Source organism: Alosa alosa, chromosome 6 (genome assembly GCF_017589495.1).
Source record: "Alosa alosa isolate M-15738 ecotype Scorff River chromosome 6, AALO_Geno_1.1, whole genome shotgun sequence".
Classification (NCBI taxonomy): Eukaryota; Metazoa; Chordata; class Actinopteri; order Clupeiformes; family Clupeidae; genus Alosa; species Alosa alosa.
Window position 1 is genome coordinate 28,300,193 of NC_063194.1, and position 17,404 is coordinate 28,317,596.

General features: G+C 43.6%; 1 protein-coding gene across 1 annotated transcript; it reads left to right on the forward strand.

Annotated features, from left to right (window-relative positions):
- Window positions 1-1,190: 1,190 nt before the first annotated feature.
- Window positions 1,191-16,370, forward strand: LOC125296708 (ectonucleotide pyrophosphatase/phosphodiesterase family member 7-like). The gene is given in 7 exon segments (XM_048246767.1): window positions 1,191-1,569; window positions 5,256-5,401; window positions 12,631-13,240; window positions 13,243-13,262; window positions 13,713-13,956; window positions 15,766-15,880; window positions 16,036-16,370. Coding segments are annotated over 7 exon segments (1,431 nt in total). The 5' UTR covers window positions 1,191-1,319; the 3' UTR covers window positions 16,082-16,370.
- The last annotated feature ends 1,034 nt before the right edge of the window (window positions 16,371-17,404 follow it).

Genomic DNA, 17,404 nt, shown 5'->3' on the forward strand with positions numbered 1-17,404 from the left:
CAGTCCTATCACGTTCACTTTTAATTGTGACACTTACACACTCTTGCTGTCAGTCAGCGCAACCTCGCAACCTCAAGGTTCTCTGCTGCTCTTAAAAAAATCTCTCAATAATCTGCACAGTCATTTTAAACAACTAGCCATGCAGATATGGTGTCCTTATCAGTTAAACTTTTTTCCTTTATCATTTTATCAGTATCAGATTTCTTCAATTGAACTCAGCAAAGCATCAGGCAGGAGATGTTGTCTGATGAACCCAAACAAACCTGTAAGCAAATTTGAATTGGCTCTGCAGGTCTGATTGGAAAGGAGCCCATTGATGCCTGTTTCCAAATCACCAAAAACTTAATCTGTGTTCACCCAGGCTACAGGAGATACTGTGTTAAAGGAGAATTCCGGTGTGATATTGACCTAAAGTGTATTGAAACATGATACCGAGTGTGAACGTATGTCTCATAGCCCATCTCGGCTTGTCCCCTGCACTCCAAAATCTGGTGCTAGTTAGCCGATGCTACCAACAGCTTTTTCAATAGTGGTTGCTGCTACTGGAAGAAACTGGAATCCATGCATTTCCACTGAATTATTTTTGGAATCTGATCCCTTATCATACCTGTTCATTCTTACTCGTCGCTCGACTTATCGTGACTAAATTCAAGATGGCTGCAAACGCTAAACTTCATGAAGATACTGTCTGTATAAATCGTCTTGTAAGTAAACTACCAGTGCTTTTTCAAAGTTCTCAATGTCTCGTTTTAAATGTCAGGGCCCTCGGAAGTCTACCAATGAAGTGTGGAGATACATTGAGCCTCGTAAATGGGTGTAAAACAGTGATTTATTTGCATGGCTAGCCCGATGCCGAAGCACCACTATTGAAAAAGCTGTTGGTAGCATCGGCTAACTAGCGCCAGATTTTGGAGTGCAGGGGACAAGCCGAGATGGGCTATGAAACATACGTTCACACTCTGTATCATGTTTCAATACACTTTAGGTCAATATCACACCGGAATTCTCCTTTAAAGTCTCTCCTAAAAGCATCCCGGACTACACCACCTGCACACTGCTCCAGCCACCAGCCTGATTATCTGACAGACTTCGGCCCCTTCCGGTGATAACCTGAGATAAGAGATATGATTATGTCATGAGAAGTATTCATGAGCACAGGGTGTAGAGGACACACACACACACACACACACACACACACATACTCCTTTGTTCTTGTTGTGGTGTGGGAGGTGTCTTTAAAGCTGTGCGAAGTGGCTGTGCGTCCCCAGAGTACTGAAAGAGTGTAAGAGGACGCACCTGTGTCTGTGTGTGTTCCAGAGATGTTCTTGTCTGTGTGTGTTCTGTGCTTGCTGGTCGTGGCTCCGGTTCTAGGCGCTCCTGCTAACGACCCGTGTTCCAGACCCCGCAATAAGCTCCTGTTCATCTCGTTTGATGGATTTCGATGGGATTACGACCGCGACGTGGACACCCCGCATCTGGACAGCATGGCGGACGACGGGGTGAAGGCTGCCTATGTGACGCCCCCTTACCTGACCCTCACTAGCCCCACACACTTCACCCTACTCACAGGTATGTATAAGTATGAGTATAAGTATATAAACTCTTTCGATCCCGTGAGGGAAATTTGGTCTCTGCATTTATCCCAATCCGTGAATTACTGAAACACACTCATGCCCCATGCGTTTTCCCACCAGCGGAGCTAGTTGGCTAGTTCAAACTTTTGCAAACTTAAAACAAGCTTAACTCGTGTCACACTGTTGGCCAAAAGCAACATCCATCTTTTTTGTTTTCAAGTAGCAGGGAATTCAAGCTAAACTGTTGCAACTCTGCCATCAATCATTATGTTAAGCCCGCCTAACAACTCTATACACAATTTGATTGGCCTGATAGAAGTTTAATTTTTCGAGCTCACAAGCCAACGGAGAGTTGCTAGACTAGCCCTGGAAGCAAATGTAATTTGCTGCCGCTAGGGTGCGTCTAGATTTCTAGGCTAGGATTTCCATATATTTTGCTGAATTCATTTGAGCCTTTACCTTTTCAAGCCTTCCAGGGTCTGCTGTTGAAAAGCATCCCCACAGCATGCTGCTGCCACCACCATGCTTCAGATTAGGGATGGTGTGCTAAATATACTAAATATAGCATCTAGTCTGATGGCCAAAAATGTTGGTCTCATCAGACCAAAGAACCCTCTTCCATTTGACTTTGAAGTCATGTCTATGGGCAAACTTTAGTTGAGAATTAATATGTCCTTTGCCACTTGCTCATAGAGCTTTGACTGGTGAAGAACTCGGGCAAAAGTTGTTGTATGCAGAATTTATCCCCTTCTTTCAATACAATAACCTTTTGTCTGAGTTATTTAGAGTGTTCTTTTGTCTTCATGGTGGAATTGAAGCCAGGAATACTGATTGACCAGTGAGTGGCCCTTCCAGACACAGGTGTCTTTACTATACTATACACATTCACTGTATATTATGTAAGGGATAACGGCCACCGATATATGCCACCACTTATTCTACCTTCCATTCCTGCCTTAATTTTGACATAAACATAATTGTCATAAAATAAAAATATCCTATGAGGTGAATACTTTTTATAGGCGCCGTTTCCGTAACTAATTTTGTTGGAAGTTAAAAGTGGGTTGGAAAAACAATGGACGCTTCCTACAGGACTGTAGTTTACCGCAGAGAACGTCTAATAAGGATAGGATGATGTTCACATGAAATGTAATTCCCATTTCTTCTTGAAGCCGAAATAAATCTGAGGATGTTTATCGGACATGCTTGGTTTTTACTGCAGGTACGTTAAATCTTATAATATCAATAAGGACCTAATGTTACCGTTAGCGTTGGTTGAGTGATGGAGGCCAATTGATTGATTGCATTTGTAGAAAACTATAAATGCGGTTATACCAAGCAAATTGATAGCAGCACTGTAATTGTATCTTTCGAATGTCATTTGTTGCACGTGCTACAAAAATCATTCTGTGCAATGGAAGATTTACCAACGTTACACCTGTCTGATACAGTTTTGCCTATACATGCGTGAGACTGAGACTGAGACGAATTATCTAAACAATGACACCTTCATTTCATTATGGCTGCTTTAGCAACACACCTTAAGCTACTGTGTAGTGGGTCCCATTTAGAAGTGGCTACTTCATTCGCGCTTTCCTTGACTCATGGAGCTGCGTGAATTTTATTACAACTTTTCGCCACGATATGGCAGTTTAAGTCCGCTTGATACTGTAAGGCGTAAGCCATTGGTTTCCAAAGGAGATTTTTATTTGTGTCGCCAGCATAGCCTATTGACAATTTATGTTGTAAATAGGCCTACCTTATAAGCTTAGGGAAGCTAACGGCTTTCTATTAGGATCTAGTTTGTTAGTTACAGTTTTGTCATAACTCCCTGATGCATTTTTGCATTTAGAATAGCCAGAGCGTGGATATCTCAATCGGAAAATTAAACAATATCGGGTGCCTATGGACTAGGCTGGGTGAACCCAGCCTGATCTGCCCACTATTTATTTTTTGATTTCTTAAAAGATTGAGCTTGGTCTGGTAAAAGCCAGACTAGCCATGGACCTCAGTTACACAATGCAAGGGAACATGAATCAGCCTATATTTGCATGAACAATAACGGACAACAGCTCTTCAACTTTGCCCCGTTATAATGTGTATGAACAGTCTAGCGACCCATTTCATCAAGGCCCATTTGGACATGTCAGTTATTTGCACCACTGGTTAGATGTAAAACAGCATTTTGTTTCAGACTACTGTTACTTAATTTGTGCATTAACAATAACGTTTCAGACTACTGTTACTTAATTTGTGCATTGACAATAAAGTTTTACATGAACTAAAGATGACTAAAATCTTATGTAGAAGAAGAAACATTCACAAAAAATCCATCCATCTAAAAATGACCTTTGTTTTTGATAGCTGTTGAAAAGGGCATGGAACTGACAGAGATGTTTTTGTTTATAAATAAATAAATAAAAACATTATGCTGATACCTTTTGCTTTTCCCAAATACAATGTAGCCTACAGGTAAGTGACCTTTCATCAATCCAGTTGCAATGGATGAACTGTGATGAACTGCCCTACTTGTGATTGTTTAGAGATGTTAAAGGTTTTATAACAATGCTACATCTTCTTTGGCTATTCTACAATCTATTCACCTTTTCAGCACCAGTAGGCTACTTTCTGTGCAGCCGCGACACACACACACTCAGGCATGCCAAACAACCATACACAAAAGTTTCAAGAGTGGGGGATGGAGTAAAATATGGAGACAAATTGAAGTGTGATTTATTTTCGCGGAACGGATGTACAGGACTGAGCGGCGGTCATATTTTGTACCGCTATGCGGTACATCTAGTTGTCCATGAATTAACCATATGTAAGTCATTCACCCACACTGGTACAGCATATCTGTGCTCAGTCAGCTGTTTATAATGTTATTACCATTTACTAATTGTGAGACATTATCTGTTTTGCTCGGCACATTTAGCATGCTAGCGCTCACACTGTACTGAGGTGCCACAAGACCAGCTAGACAGCCAGCCAAACTCCAATCAGAATGACTAAGCTCCTCAAATGACCTGCAGACTCAGTAGCATGGCATAGTGAATGGACCGGAGGGATTTTGCAAGTACTTTTTTTTAAAACAAGGAATGAAATTGAAACCAACCAAATATTATTTTAGTCTTTAATGGCGCTACGTATGGGGTATTCGTAATGTTGTGGTTAAGAAGCTAAGCTTGCACACAGTAGGCTGAAAAGTAAAGTTGTGGGTTCAATTCCTGCCTTCCACCACTGTGCCCACAGCACTTCACCCCGAGTTACTCCGGGGACAATGGTAATATAATTGACATGTGTAAGTCGCTTACACATCAAATATATGAATCGTCGTTAGGACAGTACACTTCCTCTAAGTCGCATGCAGGACATCTAACTGAACTCTTACAAAAAATAGCTGCATTAAGTGTCAAAACTATAGTTTTTTTTCCATATGCAGGAATGCAGTATTTTTGGAATGAAAAAACTGCATTAAAACTACACTGTACTACACATTAGGGCAGAAATGCAGTATTTTGAACATGAAACGGCATTGTATTTAGAAAAAAAAACAGCTGTATAACTAAACCTGTTACTAGATTATTACACTGAGAGCAGTAAAAGTCTTATGTAGCTTTAGCTACAGGAAGTGAAATTGAGAACCAGGGGCCTGTGCTAAAGCTACATTTCCCTTACCAGGCCGTTATATCGAGAACCATGGTGTGATCCATAACATGTGGTTCAACGTCAGCACCCAGGAGAAGAAACAGTACTACCAGAGCCAATTTGTGGACGGCTACTGGGACAACGGCAGCTTGCCTATCTGGATCACAGCTCAGAGACAGGTACTTTCTCTCTCTCACACACACGCGCACACACACACACACACACACACACACGTCTGAACATCAAGACCACTGCACACAGATAGGTAATGATTCAATCCTCAGAGGTGTGTGAGAATAAATATCACACATGTACACTGAAGAACAGGGGCCTGCTGTCTGATGGGCAGGACAGCATTGTTAATTCAGACAGGAATGCTAATTTTATTCTCAATAACCGGACAAACAGATTAATAGAAGACCTGACCTATGACCTATAATAACTGTATACTGTAATAAATCAGGACAGGGCATTACAGACCATGTACAGTATGTTGTTCAAGGGCTGGATTTGCTCCATGTGTGTCCCTCTATTAAAAATGACCTTACTTTTCCACTGATCGTCCAGTCAGTGGGCCTGATGGTAATACAGTAATGATATCTGACTCATCTCCTGCCACCTCCTCTTGTCACCCATGTGTTTCTCCATGGGCTACTTTCACTTCCCCTTAGGGTCATTCCACGTCAGTTCAACCAGGGCCCACGCACTTAGGTCTCAAAAAATTCTGAAAAAATTACCAGGTGTACCTATGTTACCCAGGAGACACACTGTAAAATTAATCTTATGTAAGATCAATACTTTCCAAGATACAGCCAGTTTTACAGGGGGAGGGGGGTGTCGATTTTGTTCGGCCTCTTTTTTTTGTCAAAGTTCAAAAGCCCACAGCGCAAGAACTAAACCATGTAGGAGGCTCAAATTTTGCATGCTGGTACATAAATAGGAATAGTATGTAGCGAAATCGTCACGTTTGGTCTGGATAATCCTGCATGGTCATAGCTGTCCCTCAAAGTTGATGCAAATTTTATTGGAGTTTTTGGCTGGGCTCTGTTTAAGCCTTCAGAAGACATATTTGTACTCAACATAGGCTCTTGATTAATTTTCCTTACTGAGATAAGTAGAAACACTCTCACAAAAAGCAATGAACAGAAAACAAATCCCTTCAGGGTCTGAACAGCAGACCTCACAAGTCTGAAAAATCATTTTGGTTATCATTTTCAGAGCACCCAAACACCTTGTGGGAATATACACAGATTTTTTAAATATGTTTTTCTTTATTCTCCATGATCCCTTCTTTTTGAAAACACCAATTTGACTTGTCTTATGCAAATCTTTCTTTTTTATTTTCCACCCTGAACATGGGCAAAATGCCCCATTGACATCAAACAATACTAGTAATTACAGAAGGACAGGCTAAAGACCAAGATAGCACTGAACTGTTTACAGAAGGACAATTTGTTTACACAAAAGACATAGTGAGGATGTTGTATGCATATGGATGGAAAGGAAAGGACAGGCTAAAGACATAGTGAGGAGTTGTATGCATATGGATGCCCGCCGAGGCTATGCTGAAGCAAAGCAGCTTTTAAAGAAGCATTTTGGGAATGAAATGAAAATTGCTAATGCATACTTAGAGAAGGCTTTTAACTGGACACTAGTAAGACCTGACGATGGAAAGGCTCTTTTGGCTTATGCTTTGTACTTAAAAGAATGTCTTAATGCAATGCAAACCCTGGACCATCTCGATGAGTTGAATGTAGCATCTAATTTAAAGTTGCTCGTTTCTAAGCTGCCATATAAACTTCGCGAACGGTGGCGAAATGTAGTGTATGACCACTCGCAAAGAAACAATACACGCATAAGATTCACTCATCTTGTGGAGTTTTTGGAACATCAGTCCAGTGTACTACTTCATCCAGTGTTTGGTGACATTATAGATCCTCCACCAAGTAAAAGTCCAGTCATGAAAGCCAAACCTGACACCTAAGACACCTAGAAGGGGAAGCAGCCTTGACTTCTGTAATGCCAGCTGAATCGTGAGGTACAGACACGGCAATCTAACAAACATGTTGATTCTTTGTCTGTATGTAGCTTTTGCTTAGATGGGCATGATATCACTGACTGCAAAAAATTTAAGTCACAGCCACATGAACAGAAAGTGGAACACCTGAAGAGAAATGGATATTGCTTTGGCTGTCTTAAGAAGGGACATCTCAGCAAATACTGCATTAAGAGAATGATCTGTGAGACATGCAAGTGTAAACATCCCACCTTACTACACATCAACAGTGAGAAAGCAGTGAGAATGCAGACTCCTGTCAACAGTGCACTGATCACGGTGAATCACTCAACAGGGGCCAGAAACTGCGCACTAGCCATTGTGCCCGTTCAAGTGAAGGCATCCAAGGGCTCCAGGACCATCATGACTTACGCCTTTCTTGACCCAGGCAGCTCGGCCACCTTCTGCACGGATAACATCATGCACCAGCTCAATGTCAACGGACGCAGAACCGAGGTTGTTCTACGAACAATGGGACAAGAGCAAACGGTGAGGTGCTACGAGCTCACAGGGCTTGAAGTAGGACACATTGATGGAAGCGAGTTCACTGAACTGCCTACAGTGTACACACAAGCTAATATCCCTGTGTCAAAAGACAATTTGTTTACACAAAATGACATTAAAAGATGGCCTTATCTCAGTGGCATAACACTGAAAAACATTGATGCTGATGTGGAAATACTGATTGGAATGGATGTGCCAAAGGCAATGCAGCCATGGCAAGTACTTAACAGTCAGAATGATGGACCATATGCAGTCAAGACGCTGCTTGGATGGGTGGTCAATGGCCCACTCAATTCTTGTCCTGCTATGGATAGATGTGGCAAACAGTCAGTCACAGTTAATCGGATTTCATTGGAGAACATCAAGAATCTGCTCATCAGGCAATACAACAATGATTTTCCTGAAAAGGAATATGAAGAGAAGAAAGAGATGTCTGTTGAGGACAGGAGATTCATGGATCTAACATCAAGGTCAGTTATGTTTAAAAACGGCCACTATCACTTACCTTTGCCTTTTCGTGATGAAGATGTAACTTTGCCTAACAACCAGCCAGTGGCAGCACAGCGCACAGTGGGTCTCTCTAGGAGATTTAAAATGGATTCTGCTTATGCCAATGAGTACAAAACATTCATGGAAGATGTACTCAAGAAAGGCTACGCAGAAAAAGTGCCACAGAAACAGCTGCAAAGAAATGATGGCAAGGTATATACCACATCATGGGGTGTACCACAAGCAGAAGGGCAAGCTGCGAGTTGTATTTGACTGTTCATCTTCTTACAAGGGCAAATCCCTGAACACAGAACTTCTCCAGGGACCGGACCTGGCTAACCCACTTTTGGGCGTTCTGCTTAGATTCAGAGAAGAAAGAATTGCTGTGATGGCTGACATCGAAGCAATGTACTACCAAGTACGCGTTCAAGAACATCACCGTGACTTCCTCAGATTCCTCTGGTGGCCACAGGGGGACATAAGTAAGCCATTGGAAGTCTACAGGATGAACGTCCATCTCTTTGGTGCTGTGTCGTCGCCAGGCATTGCCAACTTTGCCCTGAAACGAACAGCAGTTGACAACTCTGAACAATTCAATGTTACAATTCCTGAAATAATCAAACATAGCTTTTATGTCGATGATTGTCTTCAGTCCGTGGCTTCTGCTAAGGATGCAATTCAGCTTACACAGGACCTCAGGGCAGCATGCGCCCTGGGAGGATTCACCCTGAGCAAGTGGGTGAGCAACAGCTGTGAAGTTCTTGCTACGATACCTGAAAGTTACAGAGCCACACTTGTAAAACAACTCGACCTGGACCGAGACAAGCCACCGTTGGAAAGGGCCTTAGGAATTCAATGGAATATCCAGAAGGACACATTTACCTTCAAGGTAGCCATCAAGAACAGAGCTCTGACAAGGCGAGCTGTCCTTTCTGTTGTAAGTTCCATCTATGATCCATTGGGTTTTCTAGCCCCCTTTATTCTCAAGGCCAAGCAAATCTTACAAAAACTTTGCCTTGAAAGGTGTGGATGGGATGAAGACATTCCAGAAGAACTCTCCAAGCCATGGCAAAGATGGATTACAGAACTGAGTCAGCTGGATAGATTTGAAGTAGACAGGTGTATAAAACCTGAGAGCTTTGGCTCAGTAAGGACTGTTAGGCTGCATCATTTCTGTGACGCAAGTGAATCAGGTTACGGAACGGTGACCTACCTCAGTCTTGCAAACAGTAATGGAGACATTCATGTTACCTTCATACTAGCAAAATCCAGAGTAGCTCCTCTGAAGCAGATGGCTATTCCCAGACTGGAACTTGCTGCTGCAACACTCGCTGTGAAAATGGATAAAATGCTTCAGAAGGAACTTCACACGGATCTGGAAAACTCCACATTCTGGACAGAGTACAACTGTACTGAAATACATTCATAATGAAACCAAAAGATTCTATACATACGTTGCCATCCGAATTGCAGTAATCCACAGCGTCTCTCAGGCACATCAGTGGAGGTATGTCAGCTCTAGGGACAATCCAGCAGATGATGCTTCACGCGGACTGCACATCGAACCGCTCCTGAAGTCCCCTAGATGGCTCCATGGCCCTCATTTCCTTTCAAGGGAGGAATCTGAATGGCCTGATGCACCAGAGGACTTGGGCCACCTACCCCACAGTGATCCTGAGGTAAAAAAAGACATTACTGTAAATTGCCTAAAGCTGGAAACTAATGCAACTTCTTCCCTGATTCAGTACTTCTCTTCATGGAAGAAACTTCTCAAAGCTGTTGCCTGGCTGCTGAAGCTCAAAAGGCTCCTTCTGCTCCGAAGTCGGAAAGACAAAGAGAATATGACATCCAAAATTAAAGGTGAGCAACAATGCTTAACTGTGGATGATTTAGACGAAGCAGAAAAGGTGATCATTTGCTATGAACAGCAGTGTAACTTCAATGCTGAGCTTACACTTTTAAGAAAAGGCAGGCCAGTAAAGACGGACAGCTCCTTATCTAAACTGGATCCGATCTTGGATGAGGGCATCCTGAGGATTGGAGGCAGATTAAGTAAAGCATCAATGCCGGTGAGTCTGAGAAATCCAATCATACTTCCCAGAGACTCTCACGTATCCAAACTGATCACCAAGTAGGACACGCAGGAAGAAACCATATGCTTTCAAGGCTTAGGCAAAGATTCTGGCTTCTCTCTGCTAATTCTTCTGCAAGATCTGTCATTAAATCCTGTGTCTTCTGTAGGAAATTGCAGGCAAAAGTCGGAGTCCAAAAGATGGCAGACCTGCCAGAGGACCGAGTTACTCCAGATTTACCACCCTTTTCACATGTAGGCATCGACTACTTCGGACCTATTGAGGTAAAAAGGGGTCGTTCCCTCGTGAAGAGATGGGGAGTGATCTTTACCTGTCTGGCGAGCAGAGCCATTCACCTGGAAGTGGCGAGTATGTTGAACACAGACTCCTGCATCAACGCTATCCGGCGATTCCTTTGTCGGAGAGGGCCAATACTCACCATTAGAACTGTCTGTGGCACTAATTTCATGTGTGCGCAGAAGGAATTAGAGGCTGCTGCAAACCAGCTAGACCATCAAAAAATCCATGACACTCTGATGATCCAACATGTCAAATGGCTGTTTAATCCTCCCTTGGCAGCCCACTTCGGAGGTGTGTGGGAGAGACTCATCAAGCTAGTGAAGAAGGTACTCCTGTCAGTGTTGAAGCAACAGACACTCGATGATGAGATGTTGCACACTGCTTTTTGTGAGGTCGAATCCATCCTTAATGATAGACCAATAACGACAGCATCCAGTGACCCTAACGACCTTGAACCATTGACTCCCAATCACCTGCTGCAGTTGAATACGAAACCACTGTTGCCTCCTGGGCTCTTTGACAGAGAAGATCTGTATAGCAGAAGGCGATGGAGACAGGTACAATACCTGGCAGACCTGTTTTGGAAGCGATGGACTGTTGAATACCTCACTTTGATGCAGCAACGGCAAAAATGGACTAATACCAAAAGGAACTTCAAAGAGAATGACATAGTAGTCATAGTTGACCCAATGGCACCGAGAAGCTCCTGGCCTTTAGGCCGGGTGGTGAAACCCCTGCCAGGGCTGAAGGGCCTTGTCAGGAGTGCCTTGGTCAAAACCAAGGCCAACGTCATCCAGAGGCCGATCGACAAGCTTTGCTTGCTTTTGGAAGCTGAGAAATCGGCTTGAAGGTCTGGCTGGCTCTGCCAGGCCTATGAGCTATGTCCCATGCCCCTGCATGCATCCACATATATTGACAAACCTACAGATTTTGACCTGCGTGCTCACACACCAGCCCACACATGCATTCATGGACTTTCATATCCACAGTACACTTACACTCACTGCTATGCACATACATGGACTTCACACCCTTGCAGCACACTGACACATGGACTCTCAGGAGTCAATGGACTGTGTTTGGACACTTTTGCACACATCCACGGACTTTGGGGGGATTGAGGTCTCTATGGACCAGCACTGTGAACTTTGGGTTTAATTTTTTAAAAAAAGAAAAAGAAAAAGAAAAAATGTTTTGATGCTTGAATATGGCTGTGGACTGATGATTTGAATTGTGACGTGACATCAGTTAGCATGTTTTGATTTAAATATTTTATGGCTCCATATTTTGTATATATTTAGTAATTGACATCCCTTAGCATTGACAATTAGGGGCCAGAATATAGGAGCCATATTTGGGTTTTGTGAACTTATCTGTGGAATAAGGCCAAGTACTTTAGTTAATGTTATTACATCATGGAAATGTGGTTTTCAGTTAACAGAAATGATACAAGCAATGTCATTCTTACCTAATTAACCTTAGCAGCATCTTACCTGTACGTACTTACCTGATTACCTGTCATATGGTAGTAGACACACCCCTTTCACGTGCCTGTGGCGCGAAGTGGTGGCTTTAATTAGGCCATTCACAAAGTGTGCAATGGGTTAGATGGCAAGACGGTACAGTTTTCAGACCGCAAACTACGCTTTTTAGTTTTTTCCTTTGTTTTCATAATTTGTCCATCCAAGAAAGAGAACCGGATTGTTTGAATAAATACAACATCTCATTTACTTCAACTCTCCGTGCGTGCTTACTATGGATTGTGTGTCGGGAACCCTTGTCATTAACCTCACGTGGCAAGTTTAGTTGGAACAGCCACTTCAGTAATTTTACACTGTGTCTCCTGGGTAACATAGGTACACCTGGTAATTTTTTCAGAATTGTTTGAGACCTAAGTGCGTGGGCCCTGGTTCAATTGACGTGGAATGACCCCTTATTGTAAATGAGCCAATGAGCAGCTGCCTTTGTGCTGATCCTCCAATCACAGGGTTTGAAGGCGGGGTCTCTACACTTCCCCGGGACGGCGGCTACGTACCAGAATGAGACAGTGGGGGTCCGGCAGGTGGAGCCCTTCATGTACGACCACAGCAACGAGACGGACTGGCGTCTCAACATTGACAAGGTGATCGGCGACTGGTTCGTCCAGCAGGACCTGGACCTGGTCACGCTGTACTTCGGCGAACCCGACAAGACCGGTCACAAGTACGGGCCGGACACGCCGGAGCGGCGTGAGACCGTGCGGCAGGTGGACCGCACCGTGGGCTACATCCGGCAGGCGGTCCAATCCCGCGGCGTCGCCGAGCGTCTCAACATCATCATCACGGCCGACCACGGGATGACCACGATCCGGCGCGGCCCAGGGGTCAACGAGATCATCCTGACCGACATCCCCGGGTTCTCGCTCGGCGACATCAAGTTCCACCTGGTGGACTACGGTCCCACTGGCATGCTGCTGCCCAAGGACGGCATGCTGGAGAAGGTGTACAGCGCGCTGAAGGGCGGTCACCCCAACCTCCACGTCTACAAGAAGGAGGACATGCCCGAGAGGCTGCACTACGCCAAACACCCCCGCATCCTTCCCCTCATCCTGTTGGCCGACCCGGATACGTCATCAACGGGGTAGGGGGCGAGACATCGAACAAGAGAAACACATGCATGACTAAAACACGCTCGCTACCTCATGGTTACTCACTCTCACTACACTGCAAAAGACACACACATCATCAGAACACACACCACACATATCACACACACATACACACACACACACACACACACACACACACACACACACACACACACATATGCTTCACATCACCAGAACACACCATACACACACACACACACACACACACACCTACACACACATATGCTTCACATCACCAGAACACACCACACGCACACACACACACACACACACACACGTGTCACATCACCAGAACATACCCTCCAAACTCATGTCACTGGAACACATCACACACACACACTCATCTCCCTCTCTCTCTCTCTTTCTTCCCCCCCCTCTCTCTCTCCCTCTCTTTCTGTCTCTCTCTCTGTCTCTCTCTGTAGTTTTACCCTCTGCAGTTTAATAAGGGTGAGCACGGCTTCGATAACGAGGTGATGGACATGAAGCCGTTCTTCCGCGCCGTGGGGCCAGACTTCCACCGCGGGCTGCAGGTGGGGGGGTTCGAGACGGTCAACATCTACCCGCTCATGTGCCACATCCTGGGCATCAACCCGGAGATCAACGACGGCTCGCTGGACGTCACACGCCACATGCTCGTACACAGTGGCAGAGTGTGTGAGACCACAGGTGAGGGTTTAAAACACACACACACAAGCAGACACACACACTGTCTCTCACTCTATCTCTCTCATGCTCTTTCTCTCTCTCGCTCTCTCTCTCACACACACACACACACACACACACAGTAGTAGGGTGTATGAGACCATAGATAATGTATAAAAACACACACTCTTTCTCTCTCATTCTCCGTCTCTCTCTCTCTCTCACACACACACACACACACTTGTACACCCAGAGATATGTGGCACACAGAGGGCCAGATGTACTAACGCTTTTGTGCCCATTTCAGGCGTATTTGTTTCGCAATGTGCGTGTAAAATCATTGCGAGGTATGTACAAACAGGCCGCAATGATGTAAAAGCGCCAAACTGCCTGTCATGGGGAGCTGAAAGTGGCAGATTGCGATTGTCATGTCATGCATATGCATTCATGGGAGGATCCAGGGAAAGTGGGAGTTTAGCTGCAAAAAAAGATGGGAGGGGAAGAGTAAAGAGCTCTAATTATTTATTCCGGCTGTATGTACAAAGACTGCTCCTGAAAGCGCATGTCTATTCTGCGCCTAAATACTTCCACCTTGTAAAAGCAGGTGTTAATCCACATTGCAGTTCAATGCGTCAATAAGAGAACCTTTCAAAGACAACAGAATCGCTATTTAGAACACCAGTTTTGTGGTGAAAGTATTTGTACTACCAAAAGCAACCTTAACTTTCGTTGGCCTTTCAATGTCTTACTTTCACTTTCACGTCATTCACTTAAACTTTCCTACTTGCTAGATTTGACCAATCTTCCATAGCCTACGTGCACAAGTAGTTTGAGTAGAACTGCTAATCTTCATTATCTCCCTGCTTGTTGACATCTTATCATGTATGGTATTATTTCATGATCGCTAAACGCTTGATTTTTTTTTTTAATGTTGTCATCAGTTAACTTCATTCAACTGGCGCTTTGTAGGCGCTGCCATTCAGTTGTGGACGTCAGAATTGGCGTTTATGGGCGGAGAAGGGCAGAGAAAGGCGCAGTTTACACTAAGGATTGAACGATTGATAAATACGACGGAAACTTGGGTCTGACTGCGCTCGCAATCTGCGGTGTGTCCATGGCGCTGATAACGCTACGTTCGCAAATGTACGTACATCTGGCCCTGAGTGTGTGAGACCAGAGGTCAGGGTTTAAACACACACACTTTTTCTTTCTCAGTCACACACACACACACACTGGTTACACTGCTTACACACTGATAAGCCGAGTGTAAGACAACAGGTGAGAGTTTAATACCTTATGTTTTCCCGTCAGTCCTGTAGAAGCTTCTAGAAGCCCCCTCCGCTGTGCTGCCCTTGCACTTTGACAGGCCCTATTGGCTGGGCGTGATTGGGCCATATATAATCATAACTGATTCTGAAATGCATATCTGATCCAATGGAATGATAAGATGCACTGTGCAGATAACCTGTGCTGAGCTGGACAGAGGGGTGTGTGTGTGTGTGTGTGTGTGTGTGTGTACGTGCGTCTGTGTGAGTGTGTGTGTGTGTGTGTGTGTGTGTGCGCGCACGTGCGTCTGTGTGAGTGTCTGTGTGCAACTGGCGGTATGATTGTGCTTGTCCTCCGGTCATAAATAGGAATTAAAATGTGATCTGTGCTTTGGTACTGACGTGTCAGTTAAAGTTTGACAATGCTTTATGGGAGGTGTAGTGTGTGCATATCATTTGTATCCTGCATCATGACAGAGAGAGATCACAGAGAGAGAGAGAAAGAGAGAGAAATCACAGTGGAGTGTATAACACATAACATGTTGTATGTTGGCTGTTTTCTTCACAGAAGACTCATCATCATCATTGATCATTGGCCTCTCGGTGCTTGTGGGGATCCTTGTCTTGGCCTTTGTAGTCATGACAACCTGGTACAAGTGCAAGAGGGACAGAGAAAGTCACAGGTAGCTTGAGTACACTTTACAAAACATCTCATCTCCATGGTTAATGATGGGTTCTCCAAGATGGATTCCCCATGGTTAATGCATTTCTCTGTCTGTCTGTGGCTATGGTGCATGCACTGTGTGTAAGATATTTCTCCATCATCTTCCCCCTGCAGTTCTGAAGAACACACAGAGATGAAGGGAAAACATACCAACTTCTAAGCTTGTTGAAGTCCCAAAACACACACACACACACACACACACACATAAAAGGACTGGCACAACAGAGTCACAGTTCCGACGGCTGCATCAGTATGTAACCATCTGACACCTGCACGGCCCTTTTGTCCTAAAGCAGAATGGGAAAGTTTCATTACAGTTTTTCTCAATTGCTTTTTCCTGCTTGAGTAAACTGGAATCCACTTGGTCTTCATGACTACTCTCTTTGCACAGCAGAAGTCATCTCTTGCGAATGTGTTCACACATTTTCATTGGGTTCACACATTTCTCACACCCTTTTGCAAAACAGTTAACACAGGTGTCATTTAAAAGCCCCGAACTCTATTGGTTTTCCCATGCTAAACAAAAGGAAAACATCTTTTCAAAGGGTGGTATAGATTCCTTGCATAAGTCTGAATCTCTGATACACCTGTGTGAAACTCCTTTGCACAATTCTTCAATCAGCAATCATTCATTATACATAAGACATGTCTGTTCTGTGTTGCTATTTGCAAGTATGAATCTAATGCACATTTAGACAAAGTACTGTATTGCCTATTTGGTGGAGAAAACAGTACAAAAGGTGTTTACTGTAGGTCTATTTCGATGAAAAAAAGTTGTAGTTCAATGAAATGTACTGTTTTGCTAGGTATTTACTGTATGTCTTACATGTCAATGGCATTACATCTTGGGAGGAATGAATAAATTATTTTTTTATTCAGTACATTTTGTCTTTTCACAGTTTTTTTCTGATGCCAGAAAAATGAGAAAGTAATGGAACAGACATAGCAAAAATTCTCATTTTGAGAACTAGATGTGGCATTTTGTTGTCCAATGTGTAATGATTGATTAAAGAGATTGTAGTGTTTGAAGGCAAGATTTGCTTTTGCTGCATGTTTTAAGTGTTTTGAGAGAGTAACAGCCTTTTGCAAGCAAAATGTGTCATTTTGTCCAGAGTGCTTTTGTTCAGATCACTGTTTTGAGAACGTGATTTCAGAGTTGACACAGGTATCAAAACGATCGAGAAAAACTGTAATTCACACTGCGGATTCCTGTTTACTTTATGCACATTTGTCTGTCATACATTACAGTATGGCAGTGTGCATTGTAGATTAATAATATCTGAGGTGAAATCTTTAAAGCTTTCAGGCAGTTACAGTTTTTTTACAACTGTTTACATACATTTTCGAAACTCTACGTCTATTTTTCAAAACTCTACACACAAACCCCACAATTGCTCACACAAAATGCAAAATGCCTCAAATCTCCAGCAAAATGACACACAACATTCAAAATGTCATATCTCTCAAGCAAACATACGCCTCA